This window comes from Sphaeramia orbicularis, chromosome 16, assembly GCF_902148855.1.
Source record: "Sphaeramia orbicularis chromosome 16, fSphaOr1.1, whole genome shotgun sequence".
NCBI lineage: Eukaryota > Metazoa > Chordata > Actinopteri > Kurtiformes > Apogonidae > Sphaeramia > Sphaeramia orbicularis.
Window position 1 is genome coordinate 36,422,563 of NC_043972.1, and position 19,748 is coordinate 36,442,310.

At 36.9% G+C, this 19,748-nt stretch overlaps 2 protein-coding genes across 2 annotated transcripts; one reads left to right on the top strand and one right to left on the bottom strand.

Moving 5' to 3' along the window:
• The first annotated feature begins 246 nt into the window (after nucleotides 1–246).
• On the top strand, nucleotides 247–13,017 carry LOC115435043 (tumor necrosis factor receptor superfamily member 5). The gene is made up of 8 exons (XM_030157220.1): nucleotides 247–554; nucleotides 704–829; nucleotides 1,766–1,912; nucleotides 3,990–4,083; nucleotides 4,324–4,400; nucleotides 7,538–7,648; nucleotides 9,752–9,901; nucleotides 12,098–13,017. Exons 1-8 carry the CDS (start codon nucleotides 473–475, stop codon nucleotides 12,271–12,273), a joined length of 963 nt encoding a protein of 320 aa, XP_030013080.1. The 5' UTR covers nucleotides 247–472; the 3' UTR covers nucleotides 12,274–13,017.
• rbp5 (retinol binding protein 1a, cellular) lies at nucleotides 12,826–15,355 on the bottom strand. Its single transcript, XM_030157221.1, has 4 exons — nucleotides 14,997–15,355; nucleotides 14,340–14,524; nucleotides 13,864–13,965; nucleotides 12,826–13,149 (listed from the first exon to the last, which is right to left on the bottom strand). The coding sequence occupies exons 1-4, from the start codon at nucleotides 15,070–15,072 to the stop codon at nucleotides 13,099–13,101; spliced, it is 414 nt and encodes a 137-aa protein (XP_030013081.1). The 5' UTR covers nucleotides 15,073–15,355; the 3' UTR covers nucleotides 12,826–13,098.
• Between the last annotated feature and the right edge of the window lie 4,393 nt (nucleotides 15,356–19,748).

Below are 19,748 nucleotides of genomic sequence, written 5' to 3' on the forward strand. Positions count from 1 at the left end.
GTTGGCTGCAACATGGGAACCCAAACCATGCCAAAACTTCTGCACTGCTTGGACATAGTTTCACTAGAAACAATGGAGATAGAGTGTAAGGAAAGGGTGTAGTGGAGAGAGGAAATTGTTTCATTGTGCTGCTTTGCTTTGTGCAGTCAAGAGTGCCAGAAATGAGCCCTTTGGTCATGTATAGCTACGGAAACACACACACAGCTTGCAATCGCAGAGAGAGGACAAGAACAGGAAGGAAATGAGAAGAGAAACAGGCAGAGAGAAAGAGAGACTGAGGGGAAAACAGCAAATGAGGGTCACTGGGGTTTTCCACTGTGTAGGATTAGAAAAGGCATGAGAAGTAGGTATGGCTGAGTGAGGAGGGGAAACAGTCACAGCAGATATTACACAGACAGCACAGAGAGAGAGGCTGGAGACAGAAGAACACCAGCGTGAACATCAGACGGGACAGGAGCTTTAATGTTCAGGGATGCCCAGCACGTCAAAGGACTGCAACGATGGGGATAGATACCTCAGTGAAAAGGGGATATGCTGTGATCGGTGTGAAGCAGGTCAGTCAACACCACAAACTGTCACTACAACTTATTTTACCTTTGTTTGTAGAAGAACTCAATACGTGGACGGGTGCTGCGCTTCTGGTGTGTTTTTATCACATTAATCCAACAATAGATTTAATGTCTGTTTTCTAAAATCTTATTAGGAACATACATGGAAGCAGAGTGTGATGGCACCAAAAAGACACAGTGTGCTGAATGCAGACGTGGGCTTTACATGGACACAAAAAATCACCTGAAAGTCTGTCACGTATGCAAGGACTGCAATTCCAGTAAGTCACACATGCGCAGACATTATACAAACACACACACCAACTGTAGAGTAGAAACTAAAACACAAACACAGTTCCTTCCTCTTCTCCCTACTCTGTCTTCTTTACTAATTCTTAGTCATTATATATGTCAAAAATGTCTAGAAAGGCTCAAACTTTATCTTAAGTTCTGCTGGAAATCCTATAGTTCCACAAAAAACCTCAAATACATTGACATGGGGGAAGTACATAAAGTACTGTGATGATACTATCAGATGTGTAACCGATAACTTAGATGTGATGAAAGCTGAGGCAGAAAAATGTGATGCTGTTTGTGGAACAACATTTTATAGAATAGAATAGAATAGAATAGAATAGAATAGAATAGAATAGAATAGAATAGAATAGAATAGAATAGAATAGAATAGAATTTAATGTCATTCTACAATGGCTATACAATAAAACTGGGTAGAGCTTACCCTCTTCAGTGCAAAAGAATAAATGAAAGGAAGAATAGCAATAAATAAGAATCCAATAAAATTGAACATCCAATAAAATTGAACATCCAATAAAATTGAACATCCAATAAAATCAGCAAGTCAATAAAGCATTCATTAAAATCCACACTTCAGACACTTTGCACACACATACTTACATTGCACAGAATTAGGGACAGTGCAGACTGACCTATGATCTTCACTCAGGCATTTAACAGTCTGAGTGAACAAAGATAAAAAAAAAAAAAAACAGTTTTTTAACCTGTTTGTCAACTTAATATAAAATGTACTTTGAAAAAGTAAGTGATTTTCAAGGGATAATATGTCAGTTCCAGTCAAAGCAGTCACACTGAATATAGCAAATGGTTTTGCAAACACCCTCAGGGCAGATAAAAACAAAATAAAAATGAACTCTTCACTGAAACACACATCTTCTTATTCTCTTTCTATTTATTTTCAGGTAACAACCAGATAAAGATAAAGGAGTGTACGGCTCAGGAGGACACAGTATGTGGGTGTGTGTCTGGTTTCTACTGCACTGATGCTGACTGCAGTCACTGTCGGCCTGTGAGACGCTGTCCTCAAGGAGAAGGGGCCAAAGTTCAAGGTGGGCTCTATGTTGCCTGTATAAACACTGAAACACGTTAATATAATAAGTCTTCCTGCTCATACACCTTAAAAGACCCCATTTACTGTAAGTGTTCATGATCCTGATCTGTGTAAAATATAAATCTGTTGGCTTCAGGTTTAGGATTAGAATTGGACTAATTAAGTTGATTTATTCCAAAGGTAGTTTTTGGGTTTAAACTTCCTGTTTCTGTTTCTTTTATTTCACTGCAGATCAACAAGAAAACACTGTAGTGAAACAATGACACTGAACATTATATCTGAACAATTATCAGAATCAATCCAAACTAACTGAATTTGCTTAAGCCTTTTAAATACACTGAAAAGAAGAGGTTTTGAAAGAACATTATGAAGAGATTATGAAGGCACCATGAGTAATAGACTGTTTTCCACAGCAGACATGGTTGGAACTCATTTACTGTATAGAAACAGCTGACAGAGGAACTGTGTTGTCATCCATTTCTGATTCATTCATTCACATTCTGGTTTCTGCGCTGCCTTTTTTGGTCAGTAGTTTGTGATTTGTTTGTGGCTTTTTTATGAGTGACCATATTAACCTGAGGGGTCAGAGGTGAGCTAATGATAAGTGCTAGCATACAAGCTCTGTAAAACAGTAAACCTCATCAAGTATTGTGAAGTCACTCCACTGTCTGTCTGGAAAAAATGTGTTTATTAATTTAATTGGAATCTCTATTTGAGCCCTGAGATCTTATCGATGGAGGCACAATTTAAAGATGGCCAATATGAACAAATTAAATGAATGGACTGGAATAATGCCTGAAAAGAAATAAATGATTCATTGTTTTTAGAGAGATGTTTAATGTAGTTAGTTCTATGGGGGCCAGGGCTTTTTGGAACCATTACAACTTTAATACATTAGAAGAACAGGCAAGAGGAATGTAGAAGAAAGTGCTTTCATGTCTGAGGGGTCAGGCCCTAGATTTGTGCATGGTTTACATTCTCGATTATACTCACACTTTTCCTGCTTTTAGATGACAAAATGTCTGCTGTGAAAGAAGTGTACAGGAAGTAAAACCTATCAAAGCGTCTGGAAACCTTAATACTCAACAGCCTTACACTGAATCTGTGTAATTTAGGGTCTTATGTACATCAAAAAGCGTTAGGCTAAAAATGTATTATACAATCTAGCCTTTTCATACTTTGCACTGGTTCCCTGTTAATTTTAGCACTGATTTTTAGATTTTATTGTTTGTTTTTTAAAGTTTTGAATGGACTGGCCCCACAGTACACCACGGACCTCATCCAAACTGAGGTCTGAGGGCCAGCTCCAGCTCGTGCTACCTAAGACGAGAATTAAAACCGGGGGACAGGAGTTTCTCTGTGGTCAGCCCCAGACTCTGGAACGCCCTGCCCCCCCACGCCCAAACAGCCCCCACGGTGGAGTGTTTTAAGTCTCGTCTTAAGACCCACTTTTATTCCCTGGCTTTCAACTCCACATGAGTGGTGTGGTCCTCTGTGTCTTTTATTTATTTATTTAATTTTATTTTTAATTGACTTACTTCTAACTATTTGATTTTATTGTTTTATTAATAGCATTGTTGTAGTTTTATGCACTTATTTATTGTTTTTAGTGTATTTCTTTTAATTGTTTTATGATGTGCAGCAGTTTGGAAACATTCTTGTTGTTTAAATGTGCTATATAAACCAAGTGGATTGGATTGGATCAGCTACAGGCAATATATATCTGCTCTGTTCATATATTATTGTGCAATATTAAGATGATATAACTTTCTGATTTTGCTCACAAATTTAGTCTAAAAATGGTTATCATAATATATTCATGGTTGAGTCCTACTGGTGGTGCAGCTAATGTTATCTAATGAAAGCAAATGAAAACATGCCTTGAGAAATAGTCTAATGATCTACAAACACTATTCAGTTGATACTTCATTTGTACTTTTACTATTTCAAGTCAGATTTCCAGAGGTTTCTGTAGTGATCATGGGAACCAAACTATACTATTAACCTACCCTTTTGTATCATAGTTATTTCCATTTTCACACCTTCAGTGAGTACTAACTATTTACCTCTTGCAGCCTCTCGTACAAGTGACACAATCTGCGTTCCGTGTGAAGATGGGACCTACAGCAACATTTCAGATTTCCACTCACCGTGTAAAGCACACACCAGGTTAGAGTGCCTCTCCACTGCTATTATTGTCATAGATGAAGGAATACGCTGTGTAATGTGGTAAAATGTGTGACTCATCCATTATTCATGTACATACGTCTTACCTACTGAAACATCCCACCACACACCTACGGATTCAATACCTCAGCCTCACTGTACAGTTTCTTGAGCTCATAAAAATGCACCATGATTCTCTTTTCCTTTTCGATTGTTCTAAATGTCTCTACATGTCTTTTCCAGATGTGAGGACATTGGGAGGATTCTGGAAATTCCAGGAACTGCAAAAACGGATGCCATCTGTGGCAACTTCAAAACTCGTAGGTTTCCAGTTTTAACTTTCCTGTCAATGGATCATAAAATGGGAGCTTAGTTTATGGGGAAAAAAAAAAGAAGCTTTTTACAGAAAAATCAGTTTTGCAATCTAGCAGATGATCTTAACCTGATTGCTTCATTGAGATATGATGACGTTATTTCCAGAGAAGGGTGGTGTTGATGATGAGAAAACAGATGGGAATTAACCCATAAAGACCCAAACATCCACTGGCAACCAAAACCATTTCATTTCATTTCATTTATTTATGTCGAACATGCAAAGAAAGAAAATAAAACAAAACAAAACATAGCAAATTAAGACAAAAACAAAATAACATTTAAATGGACAGAATCTATCTTCAAGCACATGCAAGTCTGAATATTGCATGGTCAAAAAGGAGTAGGAAGAAGTATAAACTTATTTAATCCTACCCCTCAGTGCTTTTACACCTTTATCATTAACTTAATACAAGAATCAAACAATACTATTTTCCTAATTTTAGCATTGAACCACAACCATGTACTGATGTAAAAAGTTTAATACCTGTTGATAAACTAATCCTATCAATGCATGTAAATAATTGGTGTAAAACAGTTTGTCGTCTTTTCATGGTCATCAGCTAAGACCTATTTGGACGTTCAGAGGTTTTGAAGTGAACGTGGAAACACTGTCATTTTCTACAACAATGATTCACCAGTAAAAACCCATTGATTTTGTTAAATGGCAGTGGATGGAGACACTTGGTTTTACATTCAATTACTCATATCTTTGCTGTTAAAAGTCCCCTTTTCTTCAGTTTTCTCTGTTTCTGATATTATGACCCTCAACTCTAATCTGATTAGTAAATTCATTATTGGAAAATACATGATTTTCACTGGAAAAAATCAAAATACAGAGGATAATATTATAATAAGTGACGATAAATCACTCAAGATAGGTTCATTTGAGAGAAAAAAATAATTTGGGAACTACCACAAAAGTAGCACTGGGTCTTTATGGGTCAAGCAAAACAAACATCTGAGCAAGAATATTACATATGTAAGAGCATTTATTTTACTCTAATCTTAAATTTAACTCTTCTGACAGGATGACAGTTGTTAAAGGCCTGACAGGGAGGATTTATTTCTTACCTAGTATTCTCCATCTGTTTTCCAGAGAAACGTGAAAATAGAGAATTGACATAAATTCATTTGCAATATAAATGGAAATTTTTTTTTGAACACTGTGAGGAAACAATTGACAAATAGGGCAAAGAGACAGGGGGAAAATGTTAAATACATGCTGAAAACAGAAATTTCTGACTCAAAATGAAACATTACCACACAGAAAGATTTCTTTGTTTTCAGTGCAAAAGCAGAAAAATTATTAAACTGAACCAAATCCGCCTGATCAGCCAGTCTTAGATCATGAAGACGAACTAAGATATGTATTTATGTGCACTGCTATTACGTAACCAAGACAATACCACAACTTACACTTACATCAAGTCACTTTATACGTCACACACTGATGAAATTTAGTCATCTTTTTTTTTTTTTTTGTCAACAACAAGGAGGACCCCACAACAGCACTTTTTTATAATTGTTATGTGATGTTGCTATCATAGCCACTCTGTATCTAACAGACAGGAGCTTTCTGTTTGACACAACATTAAGTCATATGGAAACTAAACTTCATAAACTTGTACAATAAGCTATTGTAAAATTTGAAAGAGAGACCCTTGAAAGATAACAAAAGAATAAGAATAGAATAAGAGAACAGAATAAAATACAATCAAAAACTTGAGATGGTATAGAAAAATGCAAGTTAAACAATAAAGTGAGATGTATTTCATTGTGTACAGCATGAATCTGAATTATTTCATGTTTTTTGTGGTCAATATATTTTGTATCACAAGCTGGGACAGTTTAAGGCCAATAAATTGTTGAAAATAAACAAATTAGAAATGGGTGACGTGAAGAGGTTACAATAATCAAAATTTGCTAAGTGACATGGGGAAATGTTGAATTGTTTAGGAGTAAAGATGGGCGAAGGATTTGTCAACAAATACAGGTGAAAATTACTGCAACAAAGTTTCTCAAAGAAAGATAGAAAAGGATTTAGATGTTCCACTAAGTATGGTGCTGAACAGAATTAAAAGATTCAATGAAACTGAGTGTATTTCAGACTATAAAGGACATGAGTGCAGACCTCAACACTGTGATCTCTGACCCCTCAACTGACACCAGCTCATGTATCTATGGCTGATAGAACCACATGGGTCAGGAGTACTGATGAAAACCTTTGTCAGGCTGTACAGTATGGACGTAACAAATACCAGGTCAAACTTTACTGAACCAAAGGGACGCCCTACGTTAACTGTGTCCAGAAGTGTCATGGTCTTCTTTGGGTTCAGAGGCATCAGCAATAGACCATCCCTCAGAAAAAACATGGATTTTCCTCAGACCAATCAATATCCATGTGATTTTTGGGACAAATAGACATTGCGTGCTCTGGACAAAAGATAAAACAAGATCATGTTATCCAGGATGTTACCACAACAAGTCCAGTATCCAGGGTCTGTCATGGTCTGGGGTTGTGTCAGTACAAAGCACACTGTGCACACACTTCAGACCTGGCTGAGAAACAAGAGGGTGAAGGTTTTGGACTGGCCTACGTATTGTATCTACATGTACCCAACAGAGAATACGTAACATCTATAAACGCAAAGTGCGTCAGTGAAGACCCCAAATGTAACCTCAAATGAGTAATCAGTTAGTGTCTTCAGTCCCTAAATTTTTTTTAAATGCTGTGAAGAGAAATAGCAGCATAATAGAAAAAAAAAGAAAGTATAACGTCATCATTTTTTCTTATATGGGCCAACATGGACAAATAACTTAAAATACGCACAGGGGTTCATTTCGTCTGACTAATTTTGCGATAATAAACAGAAAAATTACAAAATGTATCCATTATATTTGCTTTTTATTGATAGAATTGTAAACATCCTTCTTCATAGTTTCTAAAAAATTATATATAAGTGTGGAAATGATTGCAGTAGCAGCATGTTTCCCAGAAGTCAGTAGATTTTTGTCATCCTACTCAGTGTGATTAAAATGTATTCAGGTCCCTCTAAAACCCCCTCTTCTCTATGTTTTCCAGAGTGTCACTGGATGTTACCTGCAGGCCTATGGGCAGGACTCGTACTGACCGCAGTCATTCTCTTTGGCCTCATCATCTGCTGGAGGATAAGGCGCAAATCATGCAGATCAGGTGTGTTGAAAATGTCACATATGTAGGTGTGGCATCTCTCTGCTTGTGCATGTACTTCTTATACTGTTCTGAAGTGGAGCTGTGTGTACATATGCTTCCTAATGACAGTAAAGAATCACCACAACTGGCACACACCATGAGACAAACAGTGAAATCTAACTGCTTTTCTTTTGAAGACAAATCCACCCACTGCTTCCTTTACAGTGATATTTTTTTTTTAGCACATAGTAGAATTAAACCCAGATCTGTGGCTCTCACATATTATTTTAATTAGGAATAGATTTTTGGTTCCAAAACAGTGATAATTCTGTTAGATTTGTACAAAAATAACCGTTTGGTGTGATGATGAAAGACTCAACAAGCTGCAGTTACATGATGCTAACTATTCTTAAGAATCATGAGAAACTGAATGAAGAAAACCACATCCTGCTCATATTCAGCCTGACACAGTTATTTGGTATAACGTGACGCACACTTCACAGCTCACTTCACTTTACAGCTAAAACCGAGACAGCTTCCTACGTACATGGCACAATAATCGCTTAATAGATTGTTTTGACGTTGGGTTTTACTGCGGCGACATTTACTGTATCTCCACTGAAGCACTGTGCTAAAACTGGAATTTACACATGAAATAGAATTACTTGAAAACTGGTTGTCATTAAAGTTAGAGTGATGTAAGAAGACAGGCTTAAAAGATGAAGTATATGCATTAAAACACTGATACATCTTTGAATCCCCACAAAAGAGTCATTTTTATCATATAACAGACGCTCACATTTAGGCAGAGTGATATGAAAAAAATGGTCTCATGAGAAAGGTCAACTTAATAATTCTTTCAAACTGAAAAACTATTTTTTAGGCTGAGTGAAAGTTGAAACAAACTGTTATTTGTGATTTTAACTTGTTCATAAAAGATGTAAATTAGATCAAAATACCACAAATAATGCAAAAGATAAAGCACATGTCGTCTCTGCTGATGTCAGTGCTTATTTAGTTCAATTGTGTTATTTTGACTCAATGTAGTAAATAATAAACAGAAAATTAATGCACTTTGAGTTCTTATTCAACAAGAAAAAAAAAAATTATCCATGGATTTTTAACTCTTGCTTACGGTCAAATCATGACTTTTTGGAAGTAGAGGAGCATTTCACAAATCATAATTTCTAAATGTGCATGATTAAAAGAAACCCCAAAAACATACAAAAATGCATGTCATGATACTAATAATTATTGTGGTTTGTGCTGCTCAGATATGTTTCTTCTAGAGATAAAATTACAACCTTTTTTTCCCCCTTTTTTAATTATATAGAGTGATATTGAACCCAAAGTCTGTGTCAGAGTTACAAAGTTTACGAGGCACCAGTGGGTGAATTAACTCACTGCTCTTCATCTTCACACCCTAAATTTTGTTACCCATATGCAGTATATTTCCCTGTGTCTTTATTTTTTAGATTGTACTTATGTGCTAAAAAAACAAAACAAAACAACAAAAAAAAAAACTTATGAAGATATGGTTTTCTCTTGACAACACCAATTCACTGAAAAGACATAATATAAAAAAATATATTAACTAAAAATAAATGAGGAAGGTAAATCTACAGTGAAAAAAAAGTTCCTTAAAAAGATGTATTGAGCTGGACTTACCATGGTTACATGGGGTTAAAATAATGATCTGATTATGGTGAATTGACGCAAGTACTGATGAACAGCAGAGAACTCAGTATTTAGGAAATATGAGGTGTGAGACTCCTGAGTCAACGCTGAATGCAGCCGCTTTCTATTAAAAAGAAACTACTAAAGTTTCATATCTCTGTCAAATTCACAGGAAGTGACTGATGCTGAAAAGAAAAGATTCACAGAAAAGTGACACTAACATCAAGTCATACTAAGTCACTATAGTTACATAAAAATTAGTATTCATCACTTTAATGTTTCATATAAATGATCCATTTCCCCTCATTGCAAGTCAGATATTTCCTCTCAGATGTTGATCTACGTTACACGTTTGAAGTCCAGTTTACATTATCATTGTGATCATGAAAGATATTCCTGTAAGTGTGGGTTTAATCAGTCTTCTTTTTTCACCCTGTTTGTGCACAGTCAGTCCAAGACGTTCTGTGACTCTGGTAGAGATGGTCCCAGTGATGCCTGAAAGCCCCCTGAAGCTGCCTTTACCGTCCACGCAGGTCAACGGTCACTGTCCAGACAACTGTCCAGTGGAGACCTGCCAGTTACCGCTGTTCAAACCAGGTGACGAACCCTTCAACAGTGCTCCACACAGACACACTAGACCTTTAAAACAAAATTACACTTAAATGAATCTCAAATAACAATCAATAACAGGCATGAATCTACGTTTTCAGTAATGATGTGGGGGAAAAAAAGGGTTAATTCTACCTAAATGCACTTATTTTACCAAATTTAAATAATCATTCCAGTATTTAAATGTGTACAGTCTTAAGCCACCATTAGTTTTGTTATATTATATGTTATAATGATCTCAGTTTCTATATTAACCCTCTAAAACCAAGACAATCATATGCAGCTTCAACGACTATTTTTCTAAAATGTTCAATTATTTTTAAACCATTAATCCACACATATCCTTTAAAACAGTAAAGTGAAGTTCCTTGACTTTTCAGTGATATTACTTGGCTCTTGTGTGGACGTGTAGGGGCTCCATGGTGAATGTGTTTAGAGCCTAACATCAAATTTACCACAGAAAGGTAACAAATAAGAGCAGCCAGTGACTTATTTGGAAGTCTAGTCTACATCTACATTCAAATTTCTAAAAAAAAAAAAAAAAAAAAGCTACATTTTGTTTACTTACAAAATTTAAAAAAAAAAAAAAAAAAATCCCATTTTGACACTACCACTATTTTTCATGAAAACTGTGACTTTAAATGAACTAGATGAAATCATGAAACTTTTGAATCAGATGATGCTTGACACCTCATCCTGACGAATGGAAAAACTTCAGAAAAACTAAAAAAAACATGTACAGGTCAGGTTCCACAAAAATGGTTATTTGTCTCTGAGCATTAAAATACAACCAGGATATACATGAAATATCTATAAAACTATGCGCATTATGCATTAAAAACTACAGTTTCAGGAAAAGGTTTATACAGACCAAAACATCAAGTATTTAGTTTGACCTCCCTTTGCATTTAACATGCTTTTCTTCCTCTAATGCCAATGTTAGATAATATGTATGTATTAGAATAGTAAAATGCAGAGACCAAATTTCCTGATGAGGATAATAAAGTAAGTTAACCTTTAAAAAGAAACAAAAACACTGTCCACTGGGAAGGATATTTCATAAATAAATAAATAAAAGAAAAAGTATCTGAAAAAACTCATTCTGTTATCAATCAAGGCAATCAATTATGTAATGTAAAAAATTAAAATAAACAAAAAATCTTACAGGGTCTGAGGAGGATATCTTTCTTTTTTAAAGGTTTTTTGCAGAAATGACAGTAAAAATGTTTATTGGTACAAATTTACAGTTCTCATCAACTAGTCAAGTTAAGTTCCACACTGGGTTACAGTGGTTTGTCAAAAAAAATAAATAAATAAAATAAAATAAGAATTATAAATATTGCATGGGCATATATTAGTAATTTAGAGGGATCGTATACCTTTGGATGTTTTAACCAGTTTAAACATAACCTGAATTTTATCTCTATACCCCCAGAAAGTATTGACAAAATCAGAAACACTATATGAACTAATTTCCAGTGTCAGAGACTCGGACAATCTATGCCACAGAGCACTGAAGCTGTTCCAAAGGTCAACCAATAAAAGCCTCTACACAATTTCTATGATATATTAGACTAAAAATGCATATACTTTTCCAACATTACTTAGTACTAATTGCATTTGTTTCATTAAGATTTGAATAAATCACACATCCCATTAGATTAAAGTGTGTTTTTACATTAACCCATAAAGACCCAATGCTACTTTTGTGCTAGTTCCCAACTGAAAATTTCTCTATATCTAACCTTTCTTAAGTGATTCATCACCATTTATTTAAAATATTATCCTCTGTATATTTTCATGTATTTAATTCACTGATCATGTAAATGTTCAATAAAGCTCAGATTAAAGTTGATGATTATTATATAAAAAACAGAGAAAACTGAAGAAAAAGTGACGTTTTTAGTAAAATATATCAATAACTGAACAAACTGAACAAAAGATGACGGTGTTTCCATGTTCACTATGGAGCCTTGGAACATTCAAATGGGTCATATCTGATGCCCATGAAAAGATGATAAACTGTATTTTACACTAATTATTTACTTGTATCGATAGGATTAGTGGATCAACAGGTATTAAACAGTTTAGATCAGTAGATAGCTTAGGTCAATGGTGGATGTTTGGGTCTTTAAGGGTTAACAGTTCATTCCTGCTGAATATTCATTGAATTTTTCTCCTCAGATGATGCTCTGATCAGTTACTGCACACAGGACAGCGTGGAGAGCAGCCAACCCATAACTCCATTCAAGGCCTCCGTTTCTTTCACTGAATCCATCCATAGGAATGGAGACTCTGGACACTCCAACTTCCTCAGGACCTACTCTGAGCCACAAGAGGACGAGTGGTGTGGGACATAACACCACACCATCCTTTTTTTTTTTTTTGGTTCTACCGGTAAAAGGATGGAGCTCAGTAGTGATGTTTTTCAGCCTTTTCAACTTTTTTTTCAAGCCTCAGACTGGATCTATTCATACTAAAATGTGCTTTTCAGACGTAAGTGCAGGTGGCTGACTGTTTGCTGCCCCCTGCTGGACATTAAGGAAAAACTTCAGCTTGGACATTGTGAGATTTCTCATCACCAGCTACAAGTCACATATTTATTGTTAGTCTTAAAACACTGGTGAAGCGCTTCTCTTCCCAATGATTTAAATTAGACAAGAGCTTCACAAGTAACTGCAGCCTGTTTATAGTGTTGGACTATAGCTCAGTGTGTCTGTAACTGTAAAATACATATTTACATTTCCACTAACAGGAACTATAACTATTTTAAATTATATCATTCTAGCACCAGTCAATATTAGTGCTACTGACTTCCTATGTTCATGATATGAAACGTTTTCACTCAGTCTGCTGGAAGAGTAACTTGCACATGGTGTGTTGTATTAAAAATGCAGCAGAGAAGCATGACAGAGACAGATGTCAGATTTGTTTATGACATTGTGAGGACAGATAGTGCAATATAAGGAAGCATGTTGGGAATGTTTACACAAGTCTGCTCTGCTGCTCACTTCTCACAGTTCATCACTGTCAATACCGCCACAAGAACATGTACATGATAGATATTCGATCTTACACTGTTTCAGGTTATAGTTGATTAATATTTAAGAAAAAAAAAAACTATAAACATTTTCTCAATTGTTGTTCCAGTTCGTTGCTTATTTTCTAATTAGAATAAATTGAGATTATTCTTTCTTGAAGACTTGCTTGGCAACCACACCTTGAACTCTCATCTCCTGCAGAGAGAAAAAAGACAAAATGAGAAGAGGGGGAGGACGGAGAGGGACACATCAAAATAATCCACAAACCTGGAACTGTATCTAAAACTAGAGCCCCCATTCCCCCCTCATCTCACCCCGCTCCTCCTTCTTTGACCTAATAATCCGTCCTCCACTCTTTCTCCATCTCAGCCTCTCTCTTTTTTTTAGCCCTTCTCCCCCTCACTCACTCTTCACTAGTCTCCTTCCACTCTTCTCCTGCTTTGTGCAACCTCTAAAGCCCACCAGCCTGATCCTCACTGGCATTTACTCCTCACTTCTCTGAAATTAGTCGCAGCATCAACAAAGCATTTCTTTGTCCTGCTCCTAAATGCAACAGAGGTATTACAAATCCTGTTAGAGCCTTTTCGTGGAACAATAGGGATTGGCCACAAACATAATCGCCACTGACTGATAATCTATAAGTTTCAAAACCAAAGACCAAAAAAAAAATTAAAGTTCCTGGGTTGTTTTTGCATTTTACTAATCTTTACCGTTTTCCCCACTCCATTCATCTTCCTCTTAAACCTGCTAGTATGGACTTAATGCATATAACAGAATAAAGCAATGAATAACATCTAATTTGCATATTCTCCCCTATTTAGCATATCAAATTCACCCCTTCTTTCCTTGTTCCATATCCGCCTGCCTTCCCACAGCTGAACTTTTCACTCCATTTGTATACGTCCATACCAGATGCAGTTTGTCTCCCTCCAGCCAGTGTGTCCAGCCTCGTCCCTCTTTCTCGCCTCGCTGTACACAAACCAGCTTGTCGCCTTCCCAGCTCACTGTGGTCTGCAAAAGCACAGAGACACTGTGTGTGATTAGTATGTAGAGTAACACACACATTTAATCACACAGGCCCAAAGGTCTTTGTGCACCAGCAAAAGAGTGAATGCGACTTCTTTCTGAGTGTCTTTTCGTAGTGACCATTGCTGGATGAATTTGTGAGTTTTCTTCCAGTTTCTTACGCTGACGCACATCTTGTATTGTAATGGGAAGGATTAAAACAGCAGGAGCTGGTAACAAAACAAAATCACAGCAGGAAGTGGACCTCCAGTCCCTTCAGACTTTCCAAATTAATCCTAAACATGAAACATTAAGCTCTTTTCATGTGTCTAGACAGGTCTGTGTGCACATTGAGTTAAAGACAAAGCACACAATCGAACCTGACAGGTACGACCGTCCACCGGCCCCAGGTCTTCGGTGAACTCTTCTCCGATATTGAAGTCCATGTTGAAGTTTTTAAAGGTGGTGATGGTGCGGATCTTCATGGCCCCTGTTGCTGGGTCATGGGTGATGTCTTTGGTGGGCTTTAGTAAACACACAATCTTCCTCAAAGCAAAGTTAATATCTGAAAAACGGACATAGAAGTGAGGGATTTTTTTTATTTATCTTTTTTGAGCAATGTAACAGTGCATACAAAAAAAATTAAATTACAGTGCATACATTACACATTGCCTTTTTTTATTATTTTTCCCCCAAAGCCCTAGAAGTGAGGGATTTAATGTAACATGAGTATAAACTATTGTCCTTTTATTGAAGAGGTGCACCCCACCCTCTTCTTTTCATCTTCTCCTGTGTCTATGTGTGAGTGTGGGGTCATGCAAAGGACAAGGCGGTGATTTCATCAAACTAATGTGCTGCTGAAAATGAAGGTGGTCCATTTAAAACATCAATAATCACATATCACCTCCAAGAAAAGAAAATGCACCTACAGTATAATCATGCAACCAAAACCTACATGCATGTTCTATGGAGAGACTTCAGCTGAGTTGAAAAGTGTGATAATACTTTGCAGATGTGATTTGAGTGTAAATTCTTACCTAAAGCTCCGAGGTATTCGTCCATGTTCTGCTGCTCCACCATATGATACACGCCCGTGTAATTAGGTTTAGACATGGTTCCTTTTGTTGCACTTTTTCTCTTCGTTTCCTCTTTCTTTTTCGTTGTTTTTCCAGATCCCACAGCTCTGTGTCTGTCTGCCGCCTTTGTTTGATATCAGTTTCACTTACGCAACTAGTTTGCTGCGCGTGGACGTGGACTGACACCACCGGATCCAAAGGTTTGCAGCCCGGGGTCTGTTCGATCCACGGGGGAAGGGGAGAAGTCCTCTCAGCTGTATGATCTGTGGGTTTGCGAAATACTTTCCGATCAGCTGTGGCTTAGAGAGAGATCAGCGTTTTTGTGTGAGAGTATATGAGAGAGAGAAGGGGGGGTCATTCATCTCCTGGTGCGCACAGAGGCGGCGCTTATGGACCCTGACTCTGAAAGATTAGTGTGTGTGTGTGTGTGTGTGTGTGTGTGTGTGTGTGTGTGTGTGTGTGTGTGTGTGTGTGTGTGTGTGTGTGTGTGTGTGTGTACATGGAATGGAAGAAACCCAGTGAAACAACTATCCCTGTGGACCATGAAGGGGTTACACCTCCTATTTAGAAACTTCTCTCTTTCAGTGTTTGTTTGTGCACACCATCTGTGTTTGCATTAAAGGACCACTCTGCACTTTTTAGCGGCACATTTAAAGCTACCGATGTGGCATTTCTCACAGCACTTAGTAAAAGTTTGAACATGAACAACCCGCCTCCCTCCAAAGCCCCTCCCCCTTCCCCTTGCCTGAGCTCTGATGCTCGCCTCCTCTCACCTGATGCGCGCGGAGGAAGCGGAGGTGCAGGTCCGGTTCACTTCGGTGTGTCTGCAGACCCCTCCCTCAGTAATCAGATGCATCATCCACCTGCCGCGGGCCCGCGGCCCCTGTTCCATCAGTAGACCCTGAATTTAAGGGTCTGGTCTGTGCAGTACTGGGTCAGGGTCTTCACTGCACCACGGAGATGAGATGCCCAGGCGACGGGCGTGCACACTGTGAACGCCTGGCCTCCGCGAATTTTTCCGTGGACATTTGAGGTTTCATAGTCCATATAGTTATCATCCTACATCATCTTACATTGTGTGACACTATGTACATGTACCTGTATGAGTCCCACGGTCATAAAAGCTGAGCTTTATGCAGACCTGTTCAGTCCAGTACAGCTGACTTGCGGACTTTTATCTCCATCCTTCATTCATCAGACTCCTGTTTGTTCTCCTTAGTTGTTGTTTCTGTTCATAAATCCGTTTATTCCCTTCCACATGTGCATTTGAGTTCTATCCACACATCCTAGAAAGACTGTGGTCAGTGACAGGAGAAGCAGCGCGAGTGATGCGTCAGATTCAGAGGTACCCGTATAGGATGCTGGACGGCCGTAATGGATGATTGACAGGAGGCTCAGCCAGGTTCGGCCAATTATTTTATTCGGACCGAATAAAATGATTGGTCAGACTTTTATCAGAAATATACGAGAATTAAACATTTTTGAGTTTCAATACCTGGTGGATTTCTTTTACATTTTAGTTTAACACACGCTTATTAGGAGCATTTTAAGATGACAAAAGAAAAGTGTAAAAATGCCACATCATACAGTATAGCTTTAAGGCTGTAGTATTCTGGAACACTTAGGACTAGACCTGCAGCTATCGATTATTCTCTTCAATTCGATTAAACGATTATTTGAATAAGTAAAAAAAAAAAAAAAAAAAAAAAAAAGTAAAAATGTGAAAATGACAACTTGTCTTTTATTCCAGAACCAGCTGTAACAAAACCACAAAAAGTATAAAGGTAAAAGGATATATAAAAATATGAATATAGAAATCATAAAAATAAGAACAGTGTAAAAGTATATATATAAAAATATCTATATAAACAGCAAGAAATAACTTAAGTGACATCTACAAACAATACCCAGATAGCAAAAATTTTGCAGTATTATGGCATACATTTGGCATTTTTGGCTTTCTTTTGGTTTTATGAAAACCTTTAGGCTTAACACCAGTAATATATGGCTGAGTTCTGGCATATGTCTGGTGAACCAAAAGACTGGGCAAAGAGCAGGATCAAGTACAGGGATGGTATAGCATATTTATGGTAAGCCAGAAGATTGATGAAAGAGCGGCAACATCTTATTCCATATATGGATGTTTTTAGGTTGTATTTTGGCATATTTCTGTAAAGCCAAAGCACTGAGCAAAGAGCAAAAATTTCTACCCAGAAGAAAACCTCACTTCATTTTAAAATCATGATCAACACAAATTTTGGGTGAATTTTGGCCTCCGTTTGGCCTCTCTTTGGGTCATTTTTGGCTACTTTTTGGCTGGATTATGGGGATTTGGGGCTTTTCTGGGACAATTATGGCTATGTTTTGGAAGTCCGCAATGACTTTTGGGTAAATTTTGGCTTCCTTATGGTTTGATTTTGGCTTGCCTATTTTGGGCCATTTAGGGCCCATCCATCCACCCAGAACTTTGCCAAAATGGCATGCCAGTTTTGGACCAGATTTAAGCCATATGATTTTGCTATCTGGGTATGTGTACTGCTACTAATTTGTATACAACTCACTAACTTACGGCTTAAGATGTGACTGTCATACTGTTTGTGTTGATCCTGCGTCATATGCGTCACAATAAGCGTCCATGTGAAACACAACAGCGGAACCAATGTTTGCCTGCAGCAAAAGTAAGGAAGGATCAGCGATTCAGTTTAAGTCGATTAAGAAATTCATTGTTTTCAGCTCTATTTAGGACTACCAAAACCATCAACAAATCAACACAATGTATCCACAAACTGAAATAGAAAGTATAAGGCTTATCTATGTTGTGGTAATAACAAGTTTCCTCCTTCAAATAAAAAACTAACAGCTAGTTTTGTGTTTTATCATATAGTCATATTCACATAGCTTACATTATTAGCTCTGTTAGCTTAACTCACATCTGCAATGAAACCAGAAATCTGTGGAGCCAAAATGATGACTTTAATGTTTGATATTGAAAACAAGATTTTGCACTGAAAACGTTTCGCTGAAGTTTAAAACATGGACATCAATTGTTATATTATTTAATTTTTATAATTTTTTTTTGCATTCTGATGTGTTTTTGAATGAAAATCATATTTTTATTTGTTGTCACTGTTTTATCAATGACAGTTTTAATTTCGAAGATGTTTTTCTTTATTACAGTTTTTTTACGCTTTCTGTGGCTTTTCAGTTTCAACTTTCTGTCACCTTTTTGGCAGGGTGGGTTTGAAGGGAAGGGCTAGGAGAACGTGATTTGCATATTATTTACGTTTTGAAAACAGCGACACTTGGCTCTGGGCCCTGCCGAGAGACAGCAGGCACATATCGAGGCAATGACATGGATCAATAAATGGTCAACTTTGTGAAGATAATAACATCACATAATAACTTTATATCTTCATAAGCCTCATAATCAAACTCACCCATGTAGAGGAAACACTGATTTCTGCACCAAACTCCATTCTTTTCATTTAGTTCTGTGCCCAGTGGTGAAAACAACAACAGTGCTTCTAGCTTTTATCACTTTGTCACTTTATTTGACTCTAAAAGTTATTTCTTAGAGGTTCTCATCACATCTTGTCACTTTCTGATGCTTTGTTCAAAGTGGTGTTAGTTTTCGACACCATAGAGCAGGGGTGTCAAACTCAGATCCTCAAGGGCCGGTATCCTGCATGTTTTAGATGTTTCCCTCTTCCAACACACCTGATTCAAATGATAAGCCTATCATCCAACTCTGCAGAAGCCCTCGAGGACCGGAGTTTGACACCTGTGCCATAGAGGACCAACAGAGGGACTCACTACTCCCTCTAGTGGTCACATAAACCACTAGAGGCCACATAAAGGAGCATGGATTGATTTGGTTCATAATCTACATTTTACAAACCAATACACTGGCATCTTTCACATAATTTCATAGCTCTTCAATCTGAACACTTCAGGTCAGTCGAGTTTAGTTTATTTTGAATATGCAACAAAACAAAAGTAATCCTACTTAGTCCTTAGAAATAAAACAGGTTGCAAGAAAACATGAAAAAATGTATGAAAACAAAGTATGACTTCATTCACACATTGGAAAAGGAGTGGAAGTATAATTTATTTAATCCCACCTCTTCTCCACGCAACAGTCTGTCCTTTAGCTTCCTATCAGCATATTTGAAAAATCAAAATAGTTAACCTTGCTTATCATCTTCACATACACACATACATACATACATACTTATATTGACATACCAGAAAAGTAAATACATACATATATACATACATACATCCTCAAAGGCAATTCAAAATGAATACACAATAAAGTAAACAATAAGACAAAGTGAACAACGATAGCAATCAAACAAAACATAACAATAAATCAACAAACACCCAAAAAAAAAAAACAAAACACAGTAACCTGGTTGTACTCAAACACCTCCTTCAATTTTATACCGTGTATAAACCATCTCTTCAAACCTCTTTTGAAACTGGCTGATGTTTGGATATTCTTTGAGCTGCACCTTCAATCTGTTCCATGTTCAATCTGTAATGATATCATATTCCAATATACCATAGAGGAAATATTACATATAGCTGCTTTGAAATTCATTTATTTGTCTTTCTATATTCATGTTTCTTGTTTCATGTTTCTATATAATTATGATGAAACACACAAATGCTAGTCACTAAAAACACAGCACTTCCTGTCTTAAACTAAGC

Bases quoted from the DNA above. Each gene is read 5' to 3' on its own strand.
- LOC115435043 (XM_030157220.1), top strand. From the start codon at position 473: ATGCCCAGCACGTCAAAGGACTGCAACGATGGGGATAGATACCTCAGT. The intron at 1,913-3,989 runs GTGGGCTCTATG...TACCTCTTGCAG, and splicing joins AGAAGGGGCCAAAGTTCAAG to CCTCTCGTACAAGTGACACA. The intron at 4,084-4,323 runs GTTAGAGTGCCT...TGTCTTTTCCAG, and splicing joins CCGTGTAAAGCACACACCAG to ATGTGAGGACATTGGGAGGA.
- rbp5 (XM_030157221.1), bottom strand. From the start codon at position 15,072: ATGTCTAAACCTAATTACACGGGCGTGTATCATATGGTGGAGCAGCAG. The intron at 13,966-14,339 runs GTTCGATTGTGT...GTGCTTTTGCAG, and splicing joins TGGACGGTCGTACCTGTCAG to ACCACAGTGAGCTGGGAAGG. The intron at 13,150-13,863 runs GTATGGACGTAT...TTCTCTCTGCAG, and splicing joins AGGGAGACAAACTGCATCTG to GAGATGAGAGTTCAAGGTGT.